The 13,606-nt window shown below is 31.7% G+C and overlaps 2 protein-coding genes across 7 annotated transcripts in view; one reads left to right on the forward strand and one right to left on the reverse strand.

Annotated features, from left to right (window-relative positions):
• LOC141455963 (lysophosphatidylserine lipase ABHD12) overlaps positions 1-13,606 on the forward strand; it is a 50,689-nt gene that overhangs the window by 25,185 nt on the left and 11,898 nt on the right. For 2 of the 6 annotated variants that reach the window (XM_074131485.1, XM_074131486.1), the window contains exons 2-4: positions 5,792-5,848; positions 9,761-9,879; positions 11,405-11,504. In XM_074131485.1, coding sequence (XP_073987586.1) covers positions 5,792-5,848; positions 9,761-9,879; positions 11,405-11,504 — 276 coding nt within the window. Of the gene's footprint in view, positions 1-5,369; positions 5,512-5,791; positions 5,849-6,175; positions 6,348-9,760; positions 9,880-11,404; positions 11,505-13,606 lie in introns of those variants that run through there. The other 4 variants (XM_074131488.1, XM_074131489.1, XM_074131490.1 and 1 more) reach the window with 4 other exon arrangements.
• Positions 36-4,862, reverse strand: Bulli (regulator of MON1-CCZ1 complex protein bulli). Its single transcript, XM_074131478.1, has 2 exons — positions 3,388-4,862; positions 36-3,302 (listed from the first exon to the last, which is right to left on the reverse strand). Exons 1-2 carry the CDS (start codon positions 4,860-4,862, stop codon positions 2,849-2,851), a joined length of 1,929 nt encoding a protein of 642 aa, XP_073987579.1. The 3' UTR covers positions 36-2,848.

Raw genomic sequence — 13,606 nt, forward strand, 5'->3', positions numbered from 1 at the left:
AGATCAAAATAAAGGCTTCAAGAATTGAGTAAAGATCAATTTGTGATTCTTTATTAAGGTATTAATCTTTACAAAAAATAAATAAATAATAAATCTCAAAAACTGGTGAGGAGCTGTCGTAAAGTTGTAATACCATGGTTTAAAACTGGAAATTTTCTTTTTAAAATACCAAAAGATTATTTATTTACATAAAGCAATAATTTTGAGGGTATTTTATTTTAGTGAACACTTTCAAGCGAAGGTAATAATGTGAATCTGATTTTGGAAATGCATTTTATACATGGTTGTTAACGTTACAATATGTTGAATCAAAAACAGACGCTCAAAATCAAAAGAAAAAAACATTTATTATGCCCTGGAACTTACATAAGTATTTCAAGAACAGCAAAAGAAATTTACACATTTTTAAATAAATAAACGTAATCATTTCTTCGATTTTAGATAAAAATAAATAAATAAATTCTTGCTATGTACATAATATATATCAATTAATTTCACGTTAGTCTATTTACATTAAAAATTATTATTATTTAACTTAAACAATGGAAAGATGATAATAAAGTAATAATAATAATAATAATAACAAAGAAGTAGGGAAGGGATTAGCTATGAGGTTAGCATACTGGACTCCCACGCGGAGGTCCCGGGTTCGAATCCAGCAGCTGACCCTTAGATTTTTTCTTCCTAGGAGCTTCTTACAGTTCACTGTCCGGTGATGGACAGTGTTGTCTGTAACGAGAGAACACTGTCCGGAGGCCGGCAGTGCACTGGAAAAAGCTCCGGGCGCTAATAACCTTAGATGTTGACGCGCCTTAATCTTAAATAAAAAAAAAATAACAAAGAAGTAGAAATAAATAATACTTCTGTTAAAACATAACAGCCAAAAAAATATAAAAAGTTCAGGTGGTTCCTCTACAAATCGTTCTCTCGCTAAGAATGAACCACAAGAAAAATCAAGATCATCTGCAACCAGCTCATCATACATTTATAGATTTAAAAATGGAAATTGAAATAAGTTGTCAGAAAACTGCTGTATGAAGCGATGAAAAAACTGAGTATTCCGAAAAAATTTAAAAAAAAAAAACAGCCAGGGGCTGTAGAAAAATAGTGAGAAGCGTAGAGTTTTGTGATAAGGCAAGGGCAAGCGGGAACAACTCCAAAAATTAGAACATATTTCCTGAGTATGTTGACATCAAATCGGAAAATCTTTTTGTGCAGTCGAAAAAGCATTTTTGGTGTTTAAATGTTTTCGGAGAATGAGACTCACTAACAATGAAAACTAAACAAAATATGTAGTCTAAGCTCATACTTACTACTAGTAAAATGTTTGGTACGTTACCGTAGGCACCATCACTTAAAGTTAATGACATCACGTGAGAAGCTGACTATTTATTGGGATCCCAAGATATATCTAGGGGTCGGCAGACTAAAGCACATAAGTGAAAAATAAATGTTCACATAAGACATCTTATATACATCCTTAAGTGTTTGTCATTATGGAAAGTGAAGAAGAACATTTATGGTTTAGGTGACTGCTTTGGTACGATTGTCAGTTAAAGTGAAGAAAACATATTTTAGCAATAATAATTAAATTCAATTTTTTGACTTATGTGCTTTAGTCTGCTGACCCTAAATATATACCTCTATTCAGGCAATGAAGAGTCGTCAGGGGTAGCGAAAGATCGGTGCAGAGATTAGATATTATTTTCTATTACGGCGCTCCTAGAAAAAAATGATTTAGTTTCAAAAGAAATGAAAGTTCAGTTATGCAAAACATGAACAGCTCATAAACAAGGTGCTTAAGTTACTTATCCCTGAATGAATTTTTATTCATTGCCGTATTTATGAGCCTGTTCTTTCTGGCACAGACTGGCGAAGGTACAACCAACCCTATTCAGAGTATCAATAAAGTTCTATCCTAAGGTTGGGACCTCTTAGATCAGAGCAGTCTCAGAATTCACGAGAGTGCTATTCCCATGTTACCGATATTAGTTATTGATATTGTCCACTGGCAGAGATATTATGACTAGGATGATAATTAGGACTCAACTGGTAATTAATCTAAACATCACACTTGAATGTCATTCAGGGGAAGCTTTTAACCCCAGCTCTTCCTCAAAACTGTAGTTAGAATACTGTAGATATGAAGGGACCCATTCGAACTTTCTGCGCTTATTTTCATTTCCAAGTTACGCTGATCATACACATTCGATTTGTAAAAACCATTTTTATCGATTCATGGGACCTCGAAACAGATATATATGCTGAAATCTCAAAATCGAAAAAACACAATGACAATACCTTCTCTTGTTATTAGTAGAGTAAGTAAAACTCTACTAGAAATACTTCAACAAAAGTAAAACTCAGTTTGGATGAAAACGATCGAGCAAAAAAAGGAAAATATTCACTCAAATCAAGAATACTTCTGGAACCATCTACCACGATCAACATTTTTTTGTATAATTAAAGGTGCGTCAACATCTAAGGTTAATGGTACTCGGAGCTTATTTCAATGGTCTGCTGACCTCCGGACAGTGTACTCTCGTTACAGACAACACTAACTGTCACCGGACAGTGATCCTCGAGTTGATATCCAGTATTTGTTACCATGTAGCTAATTCCCTCTCTAACACGATCAAAATTGAACACTGTCAATATTAAATTTAGCAGCTCAGAACTTGATTTAATTTCATACATACTGGACAGAAATATTGCACTATTAAATTTAGGCGATTTCTGTAAATCAGAAGATTATTAAGTCAGAATATTAAATTAGACGTAGATAAGCACTACAGTTTTAATTTGAAATTTAACAATAGACTAAAATTTACAAAAATAATAGATCAAATTAAGTTCCATTTCGATAATGCGATTTCGAATCAAAATGCTTTAGTAAAGATCGATACAATTTCTCATCACCTGTCTGCCTAGCTTTTTCTAAATATTTAGAAGGTATTATTCGATCGTGAGGCCCTGCATGGCTAGCTGCGTAACGTAAACTGGAAAGAACTTCTCCTTTAGATAAGAGAATTTCGGATATTTCTTCCTTAGCAGTGCCCAACCTTTCAAGCATATCCAACGCTAACTGAGGAGCTGCAGGATACACATTTTCTAATGAAAGCAATAAACATGCAAGTGGCTTCGAATCTGCCACTCCATGGTATTGAAGTAACTGATGTAACTGATAATAAGAATCCGTTAAAACAAGACAATTAATAAGAAGTTCATACAGGAAATGTTGAGCAGGAATTTGCAAATCCGCCAGTGATCGAATGTATTCAAGTAAAGTCCAAGACAGTAGCCTGAAAATAAATAAATACAAATTCAAAACTGTCAAATTGTTAGCTAACATTTAAATAAGAGAAAATAGAATATACTCGTATTTACCTTGACTGTTTCTTGTTTGCTTCATTATACACCCTCTCCGCCAATTTGCAAAATACGTATGTATATATAAAAGACTGATCGATTACAGTTCTAAATTCGACTACTGGATCATCATCTGGCTTACTCATCGAAGCAGGAAGACCTATCTGGCTTTTCAAACTCTGCTCCAAATAATTTTTATACACAAGATTAATCTGGTCAAAGATTTCAGCTAACTCTTCAAGGCGTCCACCTCCTTCATCCATTAATGAACTTAGAGTCCTAGCAATAATGAATTTGGAGTTTGATCTTAATAACAGAAACTTTACTAACTCCTTTTTATCTTCTATGTACTTATAAAAACCCATTAATATTAGCTCTAATGTCCAAAGACAACCTGCTTTAACATCCATTACAATATTTGGCTGAAACATGATCCAATTTGGTGAGTAAAGTTCACAATATTTCTGTATTGTACTACTACTACTGCTATTGAGATGTTCATCATCATCATAGGGTTTTATGGTTTTAGGTTCGATGACAGGTAAATGATAGATTACTACACCTTGAAATTCGACGTCAGTAATATCAAAAACCAGCGAAGATTTCATTAATTGGTTGTGTACAAAAATTAAATTATCAACTAGATTCAATGCAAATCTGCCATTTTGATGTATCCTTAACACGTTGGTTTTTTTAACAGCAGCTAATTTTATAATTGTATAAACAATTACCTCTGTTTGAACTCCAGTATTAACTGTTTGATAATTCATTAGAAGTATTCTAGGCTGATTATATACTACACCCAACGCAACATCTCTTTCGGCAATGGCGTTCTTCTTTAATTTGTTCACACCTGAATCGCAGTCAACATCAAATTTGGCGAGCTTCAGAATTTGGTTCTGTTTGATTTGCAATAACTGCATTGAATTTCCATGGGGCAAGCCAACATTCAATAATATCAGGCATATAGGCGAATAATAAGTAAACCAATTTATTGTCAAAGAAAGGTTCTTAACTGTGTGTAAAGTTCCACTATTTACATCAACTCTACATAACTTAATTCCATTATCAGATACAAAAACCACTTCAGTTTTTCCCGTCCAAATGTATCCAAGAAGAGTGCATCCTTTAAAAGTTTCTATAAATTCCTTAGAAATATTTCCATCAGTGAAGGTTAAAAATTCTACAGCAGTTAGCGTTCTTTGTAAGGCAAGAATATTCTGGTCAGGTGAAAATTTAATTGATATTACTCTGCCTTTTTCTTCAATTTTAAACATTGTGCAGAAACTGGGATTAGGACTTTTGACAGTAACTTCTGTGAAATCACCCGATTTAATACTAAACACTTGAGTATTAGATTCGTCAAAAAATACATTGGTTAGTTTGGATTTACTTACACCTTCAAAAGTTATTTTATTTTTGGAGAATTGTAAATAATAGTCACTTTCTTCTTCTTCACCATGGCACAATAGCACTTCAGCATTTAGGGCCATTATATTTTGTGAGGATTATTTAGATTTTTAAAACACCAATACACATCACCACTATGTAACATTACTATAACCTCCTATTTACTTTAGAGTAACCTTCCTTCAGCACCTATCTGATTTACTTTCTTTTTTTTTTTTTAATCAAGTTATACTAAAAAATGCAGCAATATAATTCATAATATTGATCGTTTTCAACTTAAAATCCATTTAAAACATTTATTTCCCGAGAGATTGCTAGTGGCACTAATCTATTAATAGCATGACAAGAATTCAAGGATACCCCTCTCTTTTTTAAGATAGGTACTTGTAGAGGGGTACGCGCTAGATACTGGACCATAGACAACCCGGAGCTACATACATAACCATAGCTGTTTGCACAGCAGTGCATTGAGCCTACCACAACGAGTTTATGTGTAATAGCTAAGTTCAGATGAGGAAAGTGGTAATCCCAAATGTTAGGTAATGCTGTGATGGTACAGGAAAGAAATTTTTATGTAATATCCGTGGTATTTTACTTTGAAGTGTGCTGACGGGAAGTATGGGATTTACATCTCTACTTTATAGATAATTTTATGCATTTATTAACTAGAAAAATTTCCATTTTACTTTGTTGTGATACTGCTAAAGTGATCATTATTTTTTAGAGTTACATGTAAGTAATAAATATACTTTTATTTAATTCTGTGATACCATTAGATATTTTTAATTACATTTTAGACTGCTTTTTAATTAGGCAGGCCTTATAATTTGCAAACTTTCAAATATAAATTGTTATTGACAACACTTAGTTTATTTGGGAATGCTTTTTGCTCGTTAAATGAATATTTTTTTCATCAATTTCTTTTTAATTAATGAATATTCTTTTTATCATGGCTCGCGCATGAGATTACCCTTTCCAGACTGTTAAAAATATGGTTTTATTTTTGTTGCAGCAGCTTTCCACAACATCCAGACATGAAGTTCATTTATAAAAGAAAATTCATAAAAAGGTAGGTGAAATTATCTGTTATTGAATGCCAGTTCAAATTTCATAATTAAGAACAGGGCTATCTTAAAACTGATATGGTGTGAACATGCTCAGAATAAAGTATATATATATTTTTATTTCTATTTCTTTGCTTATTTACTACATTTAATTATAAACTCAGGTTAAGGCAATTTTTGGCGCCAATTTTATTTTTTCTATTTTATTCACAACTAAATTTGTATGCTATTTTTACTACTTAAAGTTATCTTAAATGGTTTACAGAAAAATTAATAACTTTCCTTTTTGCCGTGAGTACCTTCTTAATTTTGTTGAAAATTCCTTGTTTCAGATAAATTTCTCTTTCTACTAAGGCATAATTATTAAATATAGCATTGATTGATTGATAATCTGCATGTTTTGTTAGAGTTCTATAGATATGCTATGGATTTACCGAAGTTAATAGCGCTTACTATTTTCTTCTTAATTCCGATTACTATCGTAGCACTATGGTTTAACAACGTGTGAGTATGATTAATATAATAACTGATTAGATGACTGGCATGTATATTTTTTATATGTACTTTTTTTTTTTTATTATAAATATTTTTGGCGTGTGATTCAGGCCACTCATCTAATGTTAATCCTAATAAAATAATATTAAATTATTATACTTCGAAGAATTCTACTGAAGTACTTATTGCACATGATTAAAAGTTCAAAATTGTAGCTTATGTAGTTTAGACGTGCATTTTTACGGCTTCTTGTTACACCTTAATAATTTTCATTCACGCAAAATGTTTGATTAAACTTTTTAAATTATATTATCATAAACATGTCATTATTTTATTATGTTTGTGTTGTGATATTAAGAGATGGTTTGCAAGTGTTAACACAATTAATAATTGTTTGAAATTTGTAAATAAAATATATTTATAAGAAGTAAAGTATCATAATATTATGAATTAGGTTATATAAATCATATTTTAATAATGACCAGTAAAGTTTTTCAAATCTAGATTATTTACTTCCTTCTGAACAAATATTCTAATTAGTAAAGGAATGAAACTTTTGAATAATTTACAGAGGAGTTAGGGTGCTAAAAGATTTTGTTCCAGGAATAACAGTACTTTCAAGATATATTGCCCATTTTCTGATGCCGGGTGACTCCCTTTAGCGCTCCTTCCGGTCAAAAATGTAAACAAAAACAAAATCATGAGGTCCAAGAAAGTTTTAGGAAGTCCAGTAGGTGTCTAAATCTTCATTGGATAGTAGCATCTCAGACCTTTAGGGGATGTCTTAAAGTTTCCTCTACAGAATTTGCAGATATCATCGGTACAAATCTAGTTCTTCAGATACTCTTAGAGTTGTCATTGCCTCAGAAGTAAACCTGAGGAACGCTCAAATCTGTACCGATTATAGTTGCCCAGTCAGATCTTCATCAGCCTCAAATCAATGAAATTGTTCCAGAACTAGCTTTACAGACCTCCTACTTACTCTTTTGGCGTCTTGTCTCGTTAGAAAGCCGTCCATCGCATTCTATTCCACGCAAACATGCCCTGCTGCTGTCTGGTACAAAGAAAAATCTTTCTTAATGGATACTACTCATTGTTTTTAACTTTCAAGAGCAAGCCCGCAAGATTACCGAGTTTAGAGTTTGCTTTGCCTAACGTGTTGGGTCCCTACCCAACTAGCCCCTGCTAGCATTATAGCATAATGAGTCTTTCTTTTCACAATGAAGTGTTTTAAAGAAGGATTCAGTGAGGCATTTTTATAGGATTAGTAAGAATCATGGGGTATCTCCGGGGAAGATAAGGATTTAAGAACATATATTTTCGTAATTTGTATTCTTATCTCCATAGTTTACTGCCATAAGAGAGGCAGTTAATTGCAGTTGTGCCCAGGATAACTGTGGATGGAATTTTGGTCTTAAACATAAATTTTGCGGGTGAATGTATAAAATTGGTCCCGCCTATTATTAGTTAAGTGTTTAGTTTTATTGTTGGTCTATAACAATATTAGAGGTAAAATTTAAAGGGAGTGTAAAATTTTAAGCCGACTTTCTATATATATTTTATATATCACATAATCAATTATCACATATTAAAAAAACCAGAATAAAGTAATGTCTGTGCAAAATTTTACTTGTAGACCTGTTACTATTTGATGATTTAAGTTTTAAAATGCACATATTTGTATATATATAAGGTCGATTACAATTCGTCCAATTCATGTTTAGAACACAAGATTTCGTAGAAAACACCAATAGGTATGTAGACATAAAGTCAGACTAGAAAAATTTGCATCACTTTATTTTCTGTAAATCGAAATCATTGTTTATTTTCATTAATTTTAGCATATTATGTCGATCATTTTTATTTTTTTACTATTGTAAAAATGTGTATTATTTTAATTTCTGTTGTGTCTTAATGTAATTAGAATATATCTTTTATTTTAAGTTTTTTTTTATATATGCACTAAAATAAGTATACAAGGAGCTCTAATTATTTATATATCACGGTAAAAAATCACCATTAAATACCACAAATGCAGCAGACTTGAAACAGAAAGAGGTGTACCACCTTCGTCCAAATAATAAGTTTTATTTAGAGATTTTAGTTTTTCTCAGTATTATTGTTCTTATCTCGTTAACATGTTTTAATACCCTATCCAGAAATCCTAAAAGTTACAGTACTAGTGATGAACGTGCGCACGGCACTGGTTTCTGTTAAGTGTAGAATGTATTGGTCACAAATATTCTAGCAATTTAGGTAGCATCTAAGATCTATCGAGTGGAGAGATTCTGATATCCACCGTCAAAACTGCCTCACATCTGAGACGTATCAGTCTTCTCTGAGTCCACACTCAGACTATAAATTCTTTTTTTCTTCCCTTTTATTTTAATACAGACATCTTTTTTTATCTATATTTCTAAAGCTGTAAAATGTGAACTTAAGCCCTTTTTTCAACTGTTCAAGTGTTAAGTGTGCACGTCTGCCTGAAATTATCAACATCTAATTGTTTTGTTCAACTTCTTTCCAAGCAATTGAAACAATTTTTGTTAGTTTTAAAAGACTTATGGTAACATTGTACTTATTCTTGTATTTTATTAACGTTTATTTTATTACGAACTTCCTAGTACTGATGGTTCGGTTATTAAATGCCTAGTCTTTATTATTAATTATAATTTTTGATTACGCATTTATGTTTTTCATTTTACTTATATGTGATATTTCAATACTGCTTTCTTATTTTTGTAAATGTCGGCCTTTAACGTACGGACTTATCGATTGCTGTAAAAGCTTAAAGTCATATTCTTATAAAAGAAAAAAGTATTCGGGAGTAAAAGTATTATGCATTAATTATTCTTTCTAATCTAATTAATTAATAATTAGTGCAAAACAACCTATATTTATAGTATGTAAATAGAAGAAAGCCAATTTTTTTTCAGCAGCCCTGGTGCGAAGCATTGACAAAATTATAAAATATAAAAGAATTTATATTATAAATTAGTCGTATAATCTATTTTATTAAATATCATTTGTTTGGAATTATAAAAATCTATCTTAGTTTTTATAATTTGCACATGTTTGCTACATATGATAATCAATTGTCCATTCTTGAATGTTTAAATATTTTATATGGTAGCCTTTTCCTTTGATGATTGAAACTACAAACCGTGAAGCAAATTGAATTGATTGTTGGCTTATAAAACCTGCTAGTCTCAAATGCTAAAATTATTAATTTGGTCATATTGACTAGAGGGAATTATCCTAGAAATATTGTTCATTTGGGTAAAGTAATGACTTGTGTAATTATTATAATAAATATTTTGTCTGTTATAAATGACATTGCTTTTAAATTATAAATTCTTATTGTTGTATTAGCGTTTCTTTTTTACTTATAACTTTAACTTATTATTTTGTTTCTTTTGCAGAATACTTTTTGGAACTTTAATTGCAGCGCTGTTAATTTTCGCGGTTATCTTTATAGTTATACCTGTCATATACAGATATTCATATGTATTTCAAAGGAATCTCCTCTTTCTCAATTTTGGTAAGTTTTCGCTTTCTTATATTAGTTAATTAATTTTTTATAATTAATTGTTATTATTAGTATTTTAATAACTCTGCCCTAGGATAGCTAGTTTTTCAGGGGGCTTAGCGTCCCTGTAAATAAGCAGCATAACAGCAAAACAGTACTTAATACTGACCCGTTTTACCAATGTGCATAGGACCTCAGGGGTCGTTATTGAGTGTTAGTTATTACTTGGATTTAGCGTACCTAGTTAGCTCGTTATCACATCCTTATTCACTTTCAAACATTGTATCTATACAAAGAACAATACAAACACTGACTCATAAGGAGGGCATACAAAATCGAATGGTTCGAATTGAAATCGAAAGGTCGAATAGGATTGGCTTTTAATAAGCGACAACCTATTTATTCTACAATCTAATATTTAAAATTTAAAATCTGGCCCTAAATCTTTGTCTTTCAGCTCTGTTATTACTTAAATCTAACTTTTCTGCTCAAAGCTTTGATTTCTGTAGTTTCGAGTTCTCCAGACATTTGTCGTCCTAATGATTGAATGATTTTTCATGGAGGGCTAAAATAGAATACCTAAAGGCATGAAAAAAAGGTAACAATAAAAAACTCGAATGGGTTTTTCAATTTGTCCATTAATAAGTGAGATGCCCGCCCAAAAGAGACTGAAAAATACTGCAAAGACGTGAAGTTGGGCATGTACTAAGGCAAAAATAATTTTTTTTTTGCCTAACTTTATTCTTTACACGATCTCAAGTAATCTCTTTCAGACATAATAATATATCAATGGACAAATTGAAAAGACCATACATATATACTAGTTTATACGTTTCTTCATTCTTTTCGATATTCTATTTTAGCCCTTTAAGTCTTTTATTGCCGGGACTTCCAGTTCCCAGTGGATTTAAACCTCAGTATTCCAAGGGCGATCGCAACACTTGGGGAAACTTGCTTCTCATTCATTGCATTTTTAGTAGGGTCTATGCGTGTCAGTAATGATCTTGCTTAGATATATACTAGAGACTAGTACTATGAGGAATGAGTGGTGTCCCTCGGTTACTTTGAGAGAAGAGCTGTCTTGAGAGTTTTTGACAGGTCTATCTTAATTTAGTGAAATGAGTTGAGTACAGGTTAGTCTCGTGTCGAGATTAAGAGCAATCAAAAATTATCACAACAAAATTGCTTTCTGTTACTATTTGGCCTTTTCAATTATAGGCACATTGTTGGAAGCGTTACTTTCTGTTTTATAAAAACCCTCGAAAGTGTATCCTATTTTGAGAACAAAATATTTCGGTTAGTCTAGTTACACAAATTTTTGGTTGGAACAAATTAGCGCATTGATTTTTCGTTCTAAAAACTGCAATGATCCTTAAGGCCATGTTTAAAGTAGAAATTAGAAAAATTGTGTACATTTAAACTTCAAAAGTTACTTGATTATTTACATTACTAGCTTAAGTTTACAAATTGAATATTTCAAATTTTGCATAAAATTTATTTATGCTGTAATTTATAAATTATAAAATTTATTTTACAGTCAGCGTACCTGTGGACTTTAAGCATCCAGAAAAATTAAACCTGATGGGGGCTCGAAATTTTTATGTACGAACTGACGACAATGTAACGATTGGAGTTTGGTTAGTTATATAGTTTAACTAAATTTTTGTTATTAAAAGAATTAAATAATAAATTTCTTATTCCCCCTTGAGGAGTAGGTAATTGATACTGTGTTGCTTGCATCACTTTTATAATGATTTTGAAGGGTCCTTTGCGTTGCATTTTGTTCTTAACTTCTCAACTGTTGTTGATATTGCAGTGGGAAGATAAGATGTTCATTTTGGTTACTTTGCAAGGTTATTTTTCTCGAAACTCACTTTTTAATGCTTCTAGTATAGTTCAACTTGTGATTTTCTTATTTCAAAATTTGAATTATTGATTCATGAAGTGAGGAATCGAGTCGTAAAAATTCTTTCATTACTTTGAAATTTATACCTGTATAATATACAATTAGTAAATGTAATGATACCGCATCTCTGTCAGGTACAACGTGGAGGAGTAGCCATCCAATGATGACTACCTTATAAGTTAACAACTTTCCATTGAAGAGTACTCGAAATCACTCGCGCTTCAGCCGACGTCTAGGATATCTTGGGATCTGAGAGGAGTTTAGCTACTCGATAAGTGGATTAGTGTAGGGTGTTAGTGATGTATGGAAATTTTTTTAACGGGAAAGGATTAGGTCTTAGATGTAGGGAATATTCAGATTAATGTTGAGGGTTAAATTTGATTGAGTAAAAGTTTAGATTAATTCTTAATCTTTATGGTTGAAACTTACTTCTATTAAATTGAATCTCCACACTTTTGGAACCTCCCAAAAAAAGAAATAAATCTAACTCGAACCATTAGCTTAAGATTAACTTGTTAGCTAGTAGCCAACATCTTGGTGATCTGGTTTTTCAGTTAATGCAGCCATTTCTGATCCTTTGTAGTTGTAGTCGAGAAAACCTCTTCTTTTTAAAAGTGTCATGGATTTGCCACTAATAGTTTTGTGTATTATCTCTTCTGGGTATTTAATGTCTGAGGATTTTTTTATCTAGAGACTATTTCCTCTTCCACTGCCACAGATAATATAGGAATTCACTCTAGAAGAAAATTTGAGTTTAAAATTGCCCTAGAAAATGGTATCAAGTCGGCACGGGCTATCGGCCTGGTCAGGTACTAGAACGAGAAACTTCCTCCCCAATAGCTGCCAAGGAACATAGGTGTAGGGGACTCACTCGGAAAAGCTGCTACGATATCCACGGCCCAGTGCTGTTGGCTCAACGACCACATCAGCTCAAATTTAGATAGCAGGCATCGCGTACTAAAGACCTAACTCTCAATTCTAGTCTCTGTTATCTCTTCACGTATCATCACTGTCACTGAAATGAAGGGAGTTAGTTACTTGGGCACTAGAGAGCGGCGGTTTTCCTGCCATCAAGTTGATGAACTTCAACCGTTCAAGTAACGCTAATTCAGTATCATAAATTGTGAAAGTGACTTTTCCTCTTGGGGTAGAGTTTGATTCTGGAAATGATGACTACCAAATGTCAGAATCTTTCGTTTGAAAATAAAATATCTAGGAATTTGAAATAACCAAATTAATCAATAACATCAACTTAAAATTAGATTATACCAAAATTTAATTAAAACGTATTTTTAATAGAATTGATGAACTTGGTGGAATTATGTTAGTGTACGAATGTTCGGCTTTAAATTGATCAGCAGTAATCTTAGTTCGCCGCGTTCAACTATGTTCTAGCTCAGGGGTCGGCAACCTATTTTAAGTAGAGAGCCATTTCTTCTTAAATAATTTTAATAAATCTTACCAAGAGCCGCAAGGATGACAGTGTACAAAACTCTGTAGATCATTTATATTAACAAATTATTGTTTTATGATATTCAATAACATTTAAATGTTTTATGTATTTATTTTCACATATTGCAAAGTAAATAAACAAATAAATAATAACTAAACCTGTGTTAGATTGAAAATAGCGGCAGTCCTGTATATTACGTACTGTATTTTAATATAATTCTATTCAGTTTCAAACCTATCACATTTAAAATTCTTTTTTGAAAAAATATCTTTACATTAATAAATGAAATTTTCATTTATTTCAATAAAATTGAATTATACTTACAATTTATTTTGGACAGGCTGAAGAGCCACAAAATTTGGATAAAAGAGCCGCGGGTT

This window comes from Rhodnius prolixus, unplaced genomic scaffold (genome assembly GCF_049639745.1).
Source record: "Rhodnius prolixus isolate KJV_2025 unplaced genomic scaffold, Rpr scaffold_4, whole genome shotgun sequence".
NCBI classification, from domain to species: domain Eukaryota; kingdom Metazoa; phylum Arthropoda; class Insecta; order Hemiptera; family Reduviidae; genus Rhodnius; species Rhodnius prolixus.